The sequence below is a fragment of the Epinephelus lanceolatus genome, chromosome 13 (genome assembly GCF_041903045.1).
Source record: "Epinephelus lanceolatus isolate andai-2023 chromosome 13, ASM4190304v1, whole genome shotgun sequence".
Taxonomy (NCBI): Eukaryota; Metazoa; Chordata; class Actinopteri; order Perciformes; family Serranidae; genus Epinephelus; species Epinephelus lanceolatus.
In genome coordinates this window covers 4,577,339-4,593,006 of record NC_135746.1, presented here as the reverse complement: position 1 = coordinate 4,593,006, position 15,668 = coordinate 4,577,339, and the positions used below count along the sequence as shown (strand labels likewise).

The 15,668-nt window shown below is 42.3% G+C and overlaps 1 protein-coding gene across 3 annotated transcripts in view; it reads left to right on the top strand.

The window, feature by feature from the left end:
- plcb4b (phospholipase C, beta 4b) overlaps positions 1-15,668 on the top strand; it is a 147,987-nt gene that overhangs the window by 114,275 nt on the left and 18,044 nt on the right. For all 3 annotated transcript variants that reach the window (XM_033649149.2, XM_033649148.2, XM_078173673.1), the window contains 12 exons: positions 1,966-2,176; positions 4,179-4,272; positions 4,503-4,582; positions 4,746-4,830; positions 4,929-5,019; positions 5,115-5,210; positions 5,527-5,675; positions 8,055-8,150; positions 8,275-8,419; positions 8,532-8,616; positions 10,487-10,611; positions 15,250-15,301. In XM_033649149.2, coding sequence (XP_033505040.1) covers positions 1,966-2,176; positions 4,179-4,272; positions 4,503-4,582; positions 4,746-4,830; positions 4,929-5,019; positions 5,115-5,210; positions 5,527-5,675; positions 8,055-8,150; positions 8,275-8,419; positions 8,532-8,616; positions 10,487-10,611; positions 15,250-15,301 — 1,309 coding nt within the window. The remainder of the gene's footprint in view (positions 1-1,965; positions 2,177-4,178; positions 4,273-4,502; positions 4,583-4,745; positions 4,831-4,928; positions 5,020-5,114; positions 5,211-5,526; positions 5,676-8,054; positions 8,151-8,274; positions 8,420-8,531; positions 8,617-10,486; positions 10,612-15,249; positions 15,302-15,668) is intronic.

The window sequence follows — 15,668 nt, the reverse complement described above, 5'->3', positions numbered from 1 at the left end:
AGGTTTCGTTTTACTGCTCCATCTACGCCCCAACCCTCCCCTATGGTCATGAGCTCTGGGTAGTGATAGAAAGAATGTGATCGTGGATACAAGCAGCTGAAATGAGTTTCCTCTGTGGGGTGTCTGGGCTAAGGAGGGTAGGGAGCTCGGAGTAGAGCCGCTGCTCCTTCACGTCGAAAGGGATCAGTTGAGGTGGTTCGGACATCTGATCAGGATCCTCCTGGGCGCCTCCCGTTAGAGGTGTTCTGGGCATGTCCCACTAGTAGGAGGCCCCGGGGCAGACCCAGAACACGCTGGAGGGATTAAATATCTCATCTGGTCTGGGAACACTTCAGGGTCCCCCAGGAGGAGCTGGAAAGTGCTGCTAGGGAGAGGGATGTCTTGGGTACCTTACTTAGCCTGCTGCCCCCGCGACTTGGCCCTGGATAAGCAGATGAAAATGGATGGATTGATGGGAAGTAAGGAAGTTGTTGTTCATGAATTGTAGTCTTAATATAATTCTCCCAGTGTGAGCCTTATTACGTGTTAGTGCAACAAACACAGTCATTCTCCCTTAATAACACTTAAGAAATATGGTCTTTTCTTATGTAATAAGATGTAAAACTACAAGCGCATTAATAATAATGCATTTTATTTATAGAGCGCTTCTCATGGTACTCAAAGACACTTTACACTAGTTAAAGAATACAGTAAAATACACATGACATCATTCACACATTAAAAGCCGTTTTGAAAAGATGAGTTCTGATGAGAGATTTGAATAGTGTGAGGTTGGTGCAGACTTGAATGTGTCTGGGGAGCGTTCCAGAGGGAGGGGGTGAGTTGTTTGCATCGGTTGTTTGCTGTAATGAATAAGAAATGTGTTTGGGTTAAGAGGTACCAAACGACTTGTGAATTAGTTACGAGCGAGACTTCATTTTAGAGTGGGGACATTCTCTGAATTCAACTTCGTTTAGTGTTGTTTGGGCACTGTAGCTTTTGTAGTTTGTTACACACTGAGCAGATTATGTTTACATTCCAATGTATGTACAACAACTTTCTTACTGTCAGCAAGCAGTATTTAGGAGGTTATTGAGGAAAAATTCTAAGTTAATGGCTGAGTAGTTGTAGAATATGGTCACGTAGGATGATGCACAGGCCACGCTGCCCGCATGAGCAGTGCTGCTCCTCAGGCTGCAGAACATCTAGAGATTTAGAGTCTCGCCTATTTTTTTTTTTCCTCCAGGTGACACACAAAGTTTTCAGCAAATATAAACACTGAAAACACCACCTTCCACTATGGTTTTAATGTCTACATGTTTACCTTAACACTTCCTGTTTCAAAATAAAAGCCCTCTGATAATGTTTTTGAGGACAGGAATACAGTAGTCAAATCAGGCAGCTCTGCAGCAGCAACGCTATCTGTGTGAACACCGCACACATGCAACCCACAGTAGTTCAGTGAGGTAAAGCCCTAATAAGTGCTTTATAATGACTAATAAAGAGCCAATATGCCGCTTACGTGGATGCTAAGCAGCTAGTTACTGGTGAATATGTGTACCTCAGTATAAAGTGTTACCCCTGTTCTTATCAAATAGATAACTGGTGTTGCTCACAGAGACAGCGCATCATCAAACAGTTCAACCTCTAAAAGCTATCAGACATCATTTTGACACAGAAGCATCCTTATGACAACAGAATCTGCCAACATCTCATTTTCAATCACCTGGAGCCTGCACATGTCGCAATTTGAGATGAATAAGATCATATTACTAATTAAATAGTTATTTTAATTATCATGAAAGGCTTCGCAACAAGACTGTTTGCTGTACTCAAAATGTTACTACTTATAAGAAAAATTGATAAATATCCACAATGATTTATTTAACTAAGGACTCCAAATGATTTTTATCTGGTTCTCATATTTCAGTCTGAAGCAATAAATGTCTTTTTTAAGAAGTTAATTTTATCAACTTCCACCCACAGGTTTAATGTCCAGTGACGGTTTCTGCCGGTACCTGATGTCAGATGAAAATGCTCCAGTTTTCTTGGACCGGCTGGAGCTGTACCAGGAAATGGACCAGCCGCTGGCCCACTACTTCATCAGCTCCTCCCACAACACGTACCTGACAGGGCGACAGTTCGGAGGGAAGTCTTCTGTAGAGATGTACCGCCAGGTCCTGCTGTCTGGATGCAGGTATGTTAGTGTGTCATGGTCCGTCAAGATGTGATGGTGTGGAAACACATGCATCCCACTGTCTTTATGCAGACACACCCAGTACAAACAGGAAACAGTGAAGCTAAAACTTCTCAAGCTGCAAGGATGATGATTTTTTTAAACCCATTGGACCCATTTTTCCATTGGATTTTAAAGTATTGAAGAAAAGAAGCTCTGTGGGAAACAAGAGTTTATAGTACTTTTTATTCAGCAAGAGAATTTTTTACAACCACTAAATTTGAACTTGGATGACCATGACCTGATCCAGCCAGTGTCCCTGGCTTTGTCATTTGCCACTCACATCCTTTTTCAAAGAAATATAAGTGCAGCGGGAGAATAAACACAATGAGGCTGTAAAGATGACTAGTGAGTAGATGAGTTTCTGTGTTCAGCATGATGACATTTATTGTATCGAATAATCTCTGAGTCTCATTTAGCCACTTGTTCAGACGCTTAAAGGGGAACTAATGTTTTTTTCAACCTGGGCCCTATTTTTCGATCTACTTTTGTCTCAGTGAGTGATAGGATGTTCAATATGTGACATTTCTCCAGTACGAAGCTAGGGCTGACCTGCCTGCAGCCCGTGAGCACGCGCTATTTTAAATAATAGGGCACTCAGACAGCGTCAAACAACGTCAAAATACGTCCACTAAAAGTGCATTTTTTTCACACAGATAGGCTCGGATTGTTAGTATAATTATCTGACAACATAACGGAAAGGAGAAATGAACGTCTGTGTTTACCTTTAGCTGGATTTGGACATGTTCCTCTGCCTGTTGCTGCTCCCTCTCTCTCCTCGTCCGCTCTTCAGTTTCAATGAGCTCTGCGTCCGTGTACGTCTGTGTACTCCGTGTTCAAATAAATTCAGACATGTTTGTTGTGGCAAGTCAAAACACTCACTCAGAGAGTGAAAGTCTGGCTCTGAAATCTCACCTCTTGCGAGATTCTTCTTCTTCTTCGGTGTTTTACTATGCAGTCTATGGTGTTTTACAGCAGTTGGTCTCGCAGGACTTGAGTTGTTGCAGGAAGTTACCGCTGGAGCGAGTTTACAAATGCAACTGTTTGGAGTAGTCATGGCTGAATTTTTACCCGATTTTGACCAGCTGGATCTGGATGAGCCATTTGAATTTGATGAGCGCCCGTATTTATTTGAACAAGGAGTACACGGACGTACACGGACGCAGAGCTCATTGAAGAGGGACGAGGAGAGAGAGAGAGAGCAGGCGGAGAAGTGTTTTGACTTGCCACAACAAATATGTCCGATTCCAGCTAAAGGTAAAGACAGATGTTCATTTCTCCTTTCTGTTATGTTGTCGGATAATTATACTAACAATCCGAGCCTATCTGTATGAAAAAAATGCACTTTTAGTGGACGTATTTTGACGTTGTTTGACGCTGTCTGAGTGCCCTATTACTTAATATAGCGTGCGCTCACGGGCTGCAGGCAGGTCAGCCCTAGCTTCATACTGGAGAAATGTCACATATTGAACATCCTATCACTCATTTAGACAAACGTAGATCAGAAAACAGGGCCCAGGTTGAAAAAATCGTTAGTTCCCCTTTAAGGCTTAAGGCAAATTTACTGACATATATTTTGCTGTAGAACAAAACATGTAAATACCTTAAGCTTTACCACAGCCCTTATTTCAGGCCTCTTAACCAAAAACCCACTTGCGGTCATTGTGACTTGACCAGTGGACTTCATTACGAGCCAATTAGCTGTTGTAACAGGTGATGTACTCTACGTTCTAAAACCAGCCGCTGGCAATTTGACCACCTGAGTTGCAGGTGACATCATCAGCTGGCTTAAGTCGAGCTCAGACCGGCCAGTTCACACCGCTGCAACTTTTAAAATGGTTTTGTCTTGTCACGAATCTTTGGTCTGAACTGGGCTCATTCCTGCAGCACTCTATCATACAATTACATGAACATTATCGGTGGATCCAGTTATGTACAGTGAGTGTGTTTTCCATCCTGTCAGATGTGTGGAGCTGGACTGCTGGGATGGAAAAGGAGAGGATCAGGAGCCCATTATCACTCATGGCAAGGCCATGTGCACAGACATCCTGTTCAAGGTGAACGCGCACACACACAGCACACACACAGCACACACACAGCACACACAAACAGCAACACAGTATCACTGTTAACTACAACAGTTGATTCGTTTCCGGGCTGCTTCAATATTGTTGCGTTAGGTTTGGCTGCCCCCCTGTGTTCAGAATATGGTATTGCATATGTCACAGCCTCATCCTCTTCCTCCTCTCATCCACTCTTCTTTGTCTTCTTCTTCCTCTCCCAACAGGATGTTGTCCAAGCCATCAAGGAGACAGCATTTGTGACCTCAGAGTACCCTGTTATTTTGTCCTTTGAAAACCATTGCAGGTGTGTGTGCATCATGATTCTGCTACTGTTAAGAGCTTCTTACAAATACAGTCCATGGACACAATGCATTCACCTTCAATTAAATTGTGTAAAAAACATTAAATTCAATTGCTTGATATTTGTAGACACCCTGATTTTTTTTATTTTATGTGTTTGTCACCAGTAAACCGCAGCAGTACAAGATGGCCAAGTATTGTGAGGAGATCTTTGGTGACTTCCTCCTCAAACAGCCTCTGGAAAACTTCCCTGTAAGTGCTCTCTGTGAGTCACACAGTCTCTCAGAGTTGATTGCATGACGATAATGACTTCTCAGTGTTTAAATGTGTGATTATTTTCTGTGTGGCAGATTGAATCTGCGCGCCCGTTACCCTCTCCAAATGACCTCAAACGCAAAATCCTCATCAAAAACAAACGCTTGAAACCTGAAGTTGAACAGAGTACGTACATGACTCAGCCTGTTGACTCGTTAAATATCTGTTCATTATGTGGTTTATTGGTTTAACGTGTGTGTGTGTGTGTGTGTGTTCTACAGAACAGCTAGAGGCTTTTAAGAAACACATGGAGGCAGGAGAGACCAACACCCCCGCCATCATCATGGGAGAAGAGAATGAAGAGGACGCAGAGAACGGTCAGACACACAACAGTCTGTGTAAAGGAGGAAGAGTTTTTTTGCTGACATGTACACAACACACCTTATCAAAGATCTCTTAAAACACATTTTAATGGCTTTTAATTTGATTTTATAAAGATCACAAAGTTTAAAGAACAAACAAGAAATCCTCAAAAAGCTGCACACAGTGACGTAAGACTGCTCAACAGCTCGCTCATATAAAGACTGGATGCTTTTAGTCACCCAAAAATATTAATGTTTGGTGAAAATCTGTGCTGCAAATTAAATGTCTTTTTGTGTGTGTGTGTGTGTGTGTGTGTGTGTGTGTGTGCAGGAGAAAAGGATGGTGAGGATAAGGATTTGAATTCAGAAACACCCAGCAGTCTGTCAGAGTCGACCACTGAGAAAGAGCCCAACAGTGTGTCCCAGAATAACACTGTCAGCTCGACGAAGGAGGAGGAACGCAGCAACAGTATCAAGAAGGTGAGTTGTGAAGACAGTTGGGCTCCTGAAGTGCTGAAATAAACCAGTCATGCCTCAGGGTTCCAGTAGATCTCACTGGGCAGACTGGGAGATTTAGAAATGGCCTCAGAGCTGTAAAGGGTTGCTTCCTTTTGTTACCTTACCTAAATATAGAACAGAGAAGTCCCGCAGTGGAAACATCAATTGACCTATGGCTAAGCCCCGCCCTCAAATGCGATGAGCCAATCACAGTGCGTATAGCCATTCCCATACACTGGGACATTCTCTGCCTGGATGTCCATTGAAATGCATTACAGAAAGTCAGTTTTGTTCGGTTTTATGAGTTTTTTCGGAGATTTGAAGTTTAAAAATGGTCAAACGGTGTGCATGGGGTACATGCAACTCTGACACAAGGTATTCTGAGAGGCTGGGCGACCAGGTGTATTTTTTACACTTTAAACCACATCTCAACCGAGAAAAGTGTCTCCTTTGGATAAAGTTGTGTGGTAACGTTAGACCACAACATCAACTCAACGTGAATAAGATTAACAATGATGTCTACATCTGTTCTAAGGTAAGTCAACATTGTGTTTGAGGCAACATATTGTCACTTTGCTGGAAAGAAATATAAAGTTATCTTTAACATCTCTAGCTAACGTTAGCTAAAGTTAGCCTAACGTTAGCTCCTAGCTGCGTTGTTCATCATGTCACCTTGTTTGCTGGGAGTTCATTAGCCTATTTTGTTCTAGTTTTGTACTTTGGTGATCGTACATCATTGTTAGCTGTTGTCCAAAGGGCTCTAGTTAAGCTAACGTTAACTTCTGGAGCTTAGCTTCATTAACTTATCTGTAATGGCAGAGATAACAAAGGTTGGCAAACGTTATGCTGAATGATTCAGTGTAAATACTGTAGCACCAAACTAACGGAGAGACACTCTTGGTAAAGATGGTAAAAAGGCCGTTATCCTTTTCTCATATTCTGAGCCAAAAACCTTAACTTCAGTGGCACTTTAACTTGTTGTCTTTGATGGTGACGGCAACCAGATGCGGTTCACAAGCGTACACTGTGACCTGTAAATTTTGGCTTGTAATTTAAGCTTTTCATCGACCTTCTCAACAATAAAATTATGAATATATCCCTCCAATGCGTAGTTTAGGCCCTTTTGGTTACTTCTCAATGACATCTGATCGTTATGTCCCCAAAAATCATCAATTGCCTCCTGTGAAATGCCGTGTACTGTGACACCTGCCATAGCGCCGCTCACTGAATGTTGATAGTTTGTCCGAGTGAGTGGAGGGGGCGTGGCTTAGCCATAGGTCAATTCCGCCTGTAATAACTGCCTTAAAGGCACGCTAAGCACCGTTGGGCGTCACTTCTGTTTACGTTCAACAATGTTATCAATGTTATCATGCCCCCCCAGATTCAAACGTCCAAAAACACATAATTGAAACCACAATTGACCACAATGACATGTAGCCAGTGGATCGTGAGGATATGTTTGCTGTATGTGACAAAAACTTTCCAAGCTTAGGAAGACTTAGAGAGCCTTTAAATTAAGGATATTTTAAAGGGACAGTTCACCCCACAATCAAATATACACATTTTTCCTCTCACCTGTAGTGCTGCTTATAGAAAAAGAGGTAAGAGAGGCAGCTGGTCACATGGTATATTTGCAGATGTGGTTTAACACCCTGCGTTGCACGTCAAATATCCCAGTTTTTTAAAAATCAAATGTGGCAATCCTAATTGGAAAGAAGACAGACATCTCTATGGCCAATATCTCTAACACTCTGAGTTTGAGGTGAGCTGCCCCTTTAAAGCCAAATCCTGTACATTTAAAGAAATCCAAAATGTATACAAAGGTTTGTATCCATAGAAGAGTAAGAACCAACTTTTATTGCTCCAACAACTCCAGAGATAAAGTGAAATTATGTACAAAGGATGCACAATGTTTTGTTTTTTTTTTTGCAGACATCTGATATGCAACAACTTATATGATCAATAACCAATATCAATATAATGACTATATGTAATATTCATTCATTGTACAAAATAAGAAAAAGTATGTTGGTCGATTCTGAGAGTTCATTATAAAGCCAAAATCAGCTGATACAGATGACATGCTGATATTATCGTGCGTCCCTAGTGCATACTGTATATGCCTTTAGAACAATGGCAGTGTTGAGGTCAGTGTAGAAGAAGAGCATTATATCTTTACCTATGTGGTCAAAAGCCAGTGAAGTGCCGACTGAAACAAAAGTAGGAGTCTGGATTTTTTTCTCCTTAAATTATTCATTTTTAGGGTGCCTACGTCCGTCATTTAAGACCGTACCGAACGTACTGACATGGATGTTGAGAGGGAACATTTAATGCAGCGCTTTGTCTTGTCTGTGTTTCCAGGTGCCTGACGATGAAGCGACAGAGATATCTGAAGCCACAGAAGCAACAGACGCCACAGACATCTCAGAGGCCTCTGACCAAGACAATAACAAGAAGGCAAGCACAAGACGGCCACTGCACTTATCATACACACATTTTTAGTCACCTTGTAGTAAAAACCAAACTAACATCTGTTTCAATTCAAAAGTGTGTGAAACATGTTTGTACCTGTCCTGTGCAGGGTGGAGAAGAGGCGGAGGACTCTGAAGAGGCTCTGATAGCTCAGTACACCTACGTAGGAGCCACCACGAACATCCACCCATATCTGTCAGCCATGGTCAACTACGCACAGCCCGTCAAGTTCCAGAGTTTTGAAGTGGCAGAGGGTGAGCTCTGACGTCCTCCTGATGTGTTTCTGCTGTGATCTGATTCTTGTAAGTGTTGCTCTAGGTGAAGGCAAAATGCAACACTGTTCATTTCCTTTTCTCTGTCTTGCAGAGAGAAACATCCACCATAACATGTCATCTTTTAACGAGTCTGTCGGTCTGGGCTATCTGAAGACCAACGCCATTGAGTTTGTCAAGTATCCTTTGAGCTTCAAATCATAGCTGTGCTGCATTTATCTGAACAGGGAGGAATACATCACCCACAAAATGATCATTTGTACATCGAGTACCTGCCTCGTCTTACGTTGAATTTGTGAGGAAAACATTGTTTCACACAGGTCGTCACAGTGAACGAGGAATCCAAAAACAGAGAAAGTTCTTGATGAAGTAAAGTCTTGGTGGCCATGTTTAATACAGCACAACTATATCACAACTCAAACTGTCACACAACTCATGCAGTATAATCCAAGTCTCATTTATCCACTTGTTTGCTCTGTACTTCCCAAACACATGCATTTAACACACTTGCATACGAGTAGCAAGGTTCCACATGAGCTCCGTCCTGCCCAGGCATACTACACATCTGTACTCAAGACTGTTTAGGCAGATGTGTTTTAAGTAGTAAGGTTTGTAAGTAAGGTTGCATGTGTTTGTGAAGTACAGAGCCTACAACTGGTTAAATGAGACTTGGATTATACTGCAGGAGTTTCTGAGAGTTTGTGAACAAATGTTTTGCTTGCAATTCATGATAATATCTCCTTTTGTGGTTTCTTGGTTCACTGTGGAGACATGCGAGAAAAACAGTTTTCTTATGAATTCAACCAAACAGAAGGTGAGTAATTCATATACATATGGCTACAGGGGGAAGTCATCTTTAATTTAAAACATTTTGGATTTTTTTTGTGAAGATCACCACGACTGAAATTTCCACTATTCTTTGCTGAATCACGTTACCCACCTGAGTGAGACCCCGATCACACAGAAAGTATTTTAGCAGCTGGAGGCGGCTTTTTGGAATTGTTTTTAATGAGGATGAAGCTTTTTGTTCGCTGTTTCTGCGCTCTAGGTGCCTGGCGTTTTTGCCGAAGCACTCTAAACTCCTTGAGTTGAAAAAATTTAACTCAGAGCGTAAAAGCACCACACGTCATCTTTTTTTTTCGCATTGTTGAATCAGATTATCTGAGAGATGAAACTGGTGGTAGTGGGTGCTGGATACCCAGAGCTATACGGCCTGATGATAGACAGCAGGTTGTCAAACTGCCCCTGAGTCGTCCTAAAATATGCCTGTAAGCGTCCATGATGGAGGAGAAGCTCCTGGACCAACTGGTGGTACTCCCCATGATCCAGCCTCTTTTTTAGGGTCTCATGTACCCACACAGATCTCTGTTTATCTGCTGACAGCCGCTCACCCTCAACCAGAGCTACAGACAGCACCCTCTGCCTCAACATGTCAGGAACTAGATACTGAAATTTAAAAAATAAATAAACTGTAGATTAAATACACGAGAAGATAAGGGTAAGGAGGTGATGGCATGGTCGTCTGGCAACAATAAAAAGGCACAGCAAACTTTTTTTTTTTTTACTAGTGGCATTGAATTTTATTTTATTTTTTTAAAAAGGCAGTTTGGTGCGTGCAAAACACTTCCTGTGTGATCGGGGCCTAACACTAAGACTTTGTAATAAATTCGGAGTTTTAACTTAATAGATCGAGGTCACCTAAATGAGAGCCGAACGGCGGGTCAGAACTGATGTGGATTTTTTTTTTTTTTTTTTTTTTTTAACCATATTTGTTTCCACTCTGCTCTCGGAAAAGAACTGGAGGCCTCTGGAGGCCGGTGTGCCTTTGGACTGTGTGACTTGGCCCGACACAAACACACACACAAAAACTTTGCCTCTCGCTCTCCGTCTCTCGATGGGACTGCTTGACCCAAGCTGTTCACACTAAAAATAGTCCTGCAGTCTGTTTGACACACACACGCACATGCACTCAGATGCATACCCACACATGTGCTGGAACAAACATGCTCTCCCTGTCTTTTTTTAAAACTTTCCTGAGCGTCAGTGCAGCTACAACAAGCGTCAGATGAGCCGTATCTACCCCAAAGGAGGCCGGGTGGACTCCAGTAATTACATGCCTCAGATCTTCTGGAACGCGGGCTGCCAGATGGTCTCACTCAACTTCCAGACCCCAGGTACCACAGCACACAACATGGGACCTCTGACCTCACACACACACACACCCATATCAAGCACTCCACACACAGCAGATACACATCACAAGCACACACGCGTAAACAAATGCAAGCACTCAATTAACCTTCTGATCTAAGACAGAGCAGCATGCAGTGAACTTGTGACCTCACATGTTTATACGACACTGAAAGCATCTTCTGCGTGTGTCGTCATGAACACACACCCACTCATCAACAACCCTCACTCCCACACATCACAGCCAAATATAGATGTGCCAATAATAACAAGAAGGACATTTGGACTTAATAAAGACCCAGATGGAAATGTTAGTTTAAAGGGTCAGTTCACCTAAATTACAAAAAGCATATTTTCTCACTTACCGCTGGTTTTATGGGGCCAAGGTTTCAGATGTCTGCAGTGGTGGATGAAACACAGATATCTCAACAGAAAATGACTTTGGTAGAAGTTAAAGTTACCTATTAAAATATTACTTAAGTAAAAGTCTGTTAGTATCTGATATTTACTGTACATTAGTATCAAAACTAATTTTATACTTAAGTACATAAAGTGAAAGTGCAAGTAAATGTTAATAAAAAAGCAAGCAGTCAGAATTTTGAGAACATGTACACCAGCTTAAAAATGGATCGTATATCACACTTGTAGAAAAATTACATCTTTAAAAACTTAAAGGATTTAAAGAGCAAAATCCTTTAAAAAATTTGTTCCACTCCTTCATTCATCTATCATTGAATGACTTTATTTAGAATTAAAATTAAAAAAAACAAGCAAGACAAAGTAGAAGTTAAACTTACCACTTTCTTACATTTCTTCTTTTGACTCGTATATTATTTCAACAAATTCCCAAATTTATTTACAACTAATATACAACCATCCCTGGTCTATTTACAGTCCAAGTACCACCCAATGTTACAAAATAAATGTGCACTCCCCTAACACAACCTTTCCTTGTCTGTATATCTGCCAAAAACATCTTCTTTGTATAGGTTTTCAATTTGATTTAAATTTGTGCTTTGTTTCAACTCATCACAAAAGTACTGTAACAAAGTATGATTACTTCATTACACCACTGGATATCTGTGCCTGAAACTTCTACCAACACTCTGATATAGTGGAAATAATGTCCCAGTTCCCCCTGGATTATCCACAGATTTTACTTGGGCTTAGATAGTTTCAATGACAACTGCAGACACTGAGATCTGTGTTCGGAGCTAATTTGGGTGAACTGAGTCTGTACACTAAAGTGTGTTTTCTTTAGTGTATAATCATATGAAAATAAGAACTGTTGTATTAACTCAGAATAAGCTATTTGTATCTACACAGTGATGGAGATGGAGATTGTCAGGTTGCTCCAGATAGGAACATTCACATTTTCATGTCGGCCGCCATAGTCAGCAGCCCCTCTGCGACGAGCTTCATCAGAAAAGCACTGATCCTTTTTAAGGTGAAAATGCTTTTTACCGATGTAAATCACTGGGTCTGTGGCCCGTCTCCAATGAGCCGGACAGCATCAGAGAAACACAAATTTGTAGCACAAAACTGATTTATTAAGTCTTTTTAATCAATTTAAATCACTGGTAAAAAAACAACAATAACAAAAACCTCCTCAACAATCAACATCAGAATTCTTACCGGGAGAAGTTTCAGCTGGTCGCAATCTGTAATCCTCACTAGGGGTGAGTTCATGTACAAATATCTGTAAACGTTTAGAGTGGGTCATTTTTTTTCGTGTAAATGTGTACACGGGTTTCACCGCTAGGTGGTGCTATTGCATTATACCAGTAAAGCCCCAGTTATCCGAATACCAACCGAACGGGCCATTTAACCAACGGTTACAGGCCGCCACACCGAAATATCGCCATTCCTACGGTCCGCCATCCCGAATTCTGGTCTCTGAGTCCTAACAGTAAGCTATGGCAAGCTTGTAGAAGCTGTATTTCCCATGCATGTCAGCGATTTTCACCGGGGACGCACGCGAGTAATTCAGGCTGACATGACCTGTTTTTCAGTGAACTCCTCTGGTATTTCTATTAAAAGGCATGGCATATAGGTCCACAGTAACTGATTATTATTATTGAGTCTTAAAAAAGTGGGCTACAATGAGTACCGGGCCATCAAATAACAGCATCCGCGGTGAGAGGACACGGACTGTGTGCGCTTTTACGCACGCGGGTGTAGGCGATCACGGATATTTGATGTGGGAAAGCTGTAGCCAGATGTATTACCTGTTTTTAAGCAGCACTGAGATACGTGGCTCGTCTGTCCGTAGCATGAGTCATGTGCGCCACTTCACCACCGACCTGTGTGTAAAAGCACAAACAATTCCATGTCCTCTCACCACGGATGCTAGGGGTGGGGGAAATGTCCAATTCTTAGATGCATCGCGATTCGGACGTGGACGAATCTGAATCGATTCACAAACGTCCAAATTTCGATTATTTAAATCTGTTAATCAGAGTAATACAGAAGGTTCTAAATAATGCAGAACTAAGAAGTGCGGTACGCGTCGTCTCCGGGACACTTTGGGATGCGCACCTGGAGCAGACACGCCGACACGCGCACAGAGGAAAACAAACATGGCTGACCGCTACCCACTTCGCCGTGAGAGCTGAACAGCTTCTTCTAATTTAAAAGCAGATGTGTGGAAATACTTCGGCTTCTACAACGTTGACGGCGGAAGCAAACTGGACAAGAGCCACGTTATATGTAAGCTGTGTCGTGCTAAAATAAAATACTTTGGCAACACAACAAACATGAGAAGCCATGTAACTCGATTCCACCTGACGGAGGAGTCAGGGAGACGGCAGGCTGTTGTTGCTGCTGCAACTAGTGGCGCTACCGACCAGAGAACAATCAAGGAAGCAATTAAAAAGCTGCCACCCTCATCAGAAAAGGCGAAGCGAATTACAAAGGCCATCACGGCATTTATTGCCAAGGATTTGCGTCCTTATTCTGTCGTGGAAAATCAGGGATTTCGAGCACTGCTGCATACACTGGAGCCCAGATACACCATCCCATCCCAACGCTATTTCACCGACACTCTACCATCAAACCAAAACAGAAGTCATGGCCTCACTGTTGAAGGCAGGCAGGTAGGGTCGCAGTTACATGTGATGCGTGGATGTCTATCGCCACCGAATCATTTGTTACTCTAACATTTTATCTTGTGATTTAAGATACCTGTTGTTACCTTTGGTTCCGTACAACGAAGTTGTAACTTTCCAGTTTGCAAGCATTTCCATTTATATGTTTAATAAAATATAATGGAAATGAATTCAACTCTTTCTTATTACAAATGCACTGTTTTTAAAAATTGCAAGTGTTGAATGCTTATTCAGTGAGACAAAAAGAAATGCGTGTTGTGAAAAAGTGCATCAATATACATAAATTAAAGATGCATCAATAATCGTTTTATAATCGAATCCTAGCCCCTGAATCGTGATCGTAATTGAATCGTGAGGTGCCCAAAGATTCCCACCCCTAGCGGATGCTGTGATTTGATGGCCTGGTACTCATTGTAGCCCCCTGGCGAACGACCCCCTTAACGAATGCGCCGTTTTATTAATAGAACGGAGCACGTAGGATACTGACCTGTTGCCAAACCCGGTCTCATACCATTTCTTGTCGTATTCACAGTTAGTCAACAATTAGTGTCACCCCCCTCCCCCTAAAAAAAAAAAAAAAAAAAAAAATTTGTGTACTGATTTTTCATAACGGTTTATGATCTCAAACACGTGTAAACGGACTCACCCCTAATCCTCACAGCTAGATGCCACTAAATCCCCCTAAATCTTACACACTGGACCTTTAATGGTGACAGCAAAAAATTACATGACAACATGAAAGTAGACTGACAGGAGCCCAAAAAAAAGCATAAAATACATGACGTGAGCAACTGAGCAGGATTAAGGAAATCTTAAATGAATGCAGGCAGCAGGCTACAACAGCATGTAGCAACTACATGCCGAGACCGTTACAAACAAATGAAAATGCAGAAATGTTGTTTTGGGAAACCATGCTGCTATTTCTGGCTATTTCTCTCTAGAAAAACAACACTATATGCAAGATCAGGTAAATAAAACATTTTCACCATATTGACATAAAAATAGATCCTCACCACGGTCTGTCATTGTCTTGCATAACCGTACACACACACCTGTGGACACATAACACAAATTAGATCCTCATCTCTGCAAGTGCATGTCATTTTTTTGCAGCATCAGATTATGCATGCATGACACCTCCTACTGCACTCACCCACTTCATCTGTTCACTCTATTTCTGTTAGACACACACACTTTCATGAGCTGCTGCTCCACATACACACCTATGCAGTGAGTGATGCCTGTTGGAAAACAGCTGCTGCCCCATAGCCAGAGGCAAAAGGGGGTCGGACCATATGGCCTGCTGGGAGCTGAGCATGTGTCAGCCTGGAGGGGGGTCACACAGGAGGTGGAGTCTGTGATGGAGGGATGAATGGTTGGAGGGAGAAAAGGAGGAAGATGTAAAAAAACTCCGCAGATAAAGGCGGAAATAAACTGTTATTGTTTTCAGATTAAATGTCTGTGTGAGTAACTGTGTCTAGTTCCTGAACACTTCTCTCATCCTGTCTCTCGTAGATCTGGCCATGCAGTTGAACCAGGGAAAGTACGAGTACAACGGCTCCTGCGGGTGAGAACAGTTCCACGCTCCTGTCCTTAGCTCATTTCCATCCATCCCATCCCTCCCTTCTCCAAAGCTCATCAATTAAAGCTTGTCACATCTCATTAGTGGTTGCCAGCAGCAACCATAGCTACTGTCTGCCCTGAGAGCCAATGAGTGCTTTGGAGAAGCGGGCTCCTCTTAACCCGCCTCTGAGGCTCTCTGCAGTCATCTATCTCTTCCTGTCTGCGTCCCTTGGCTCTAATACTGTCCCCGAGGGCACAGATTTCACTGCTAATGCTGGAAATCTCATATGTGGGAAGATCAGGGCTTCTGCAGACGCCCATCATTCCTAATGCCCCTCTGCTGGGCCCCGGGTTAACACACACAAAGCCCT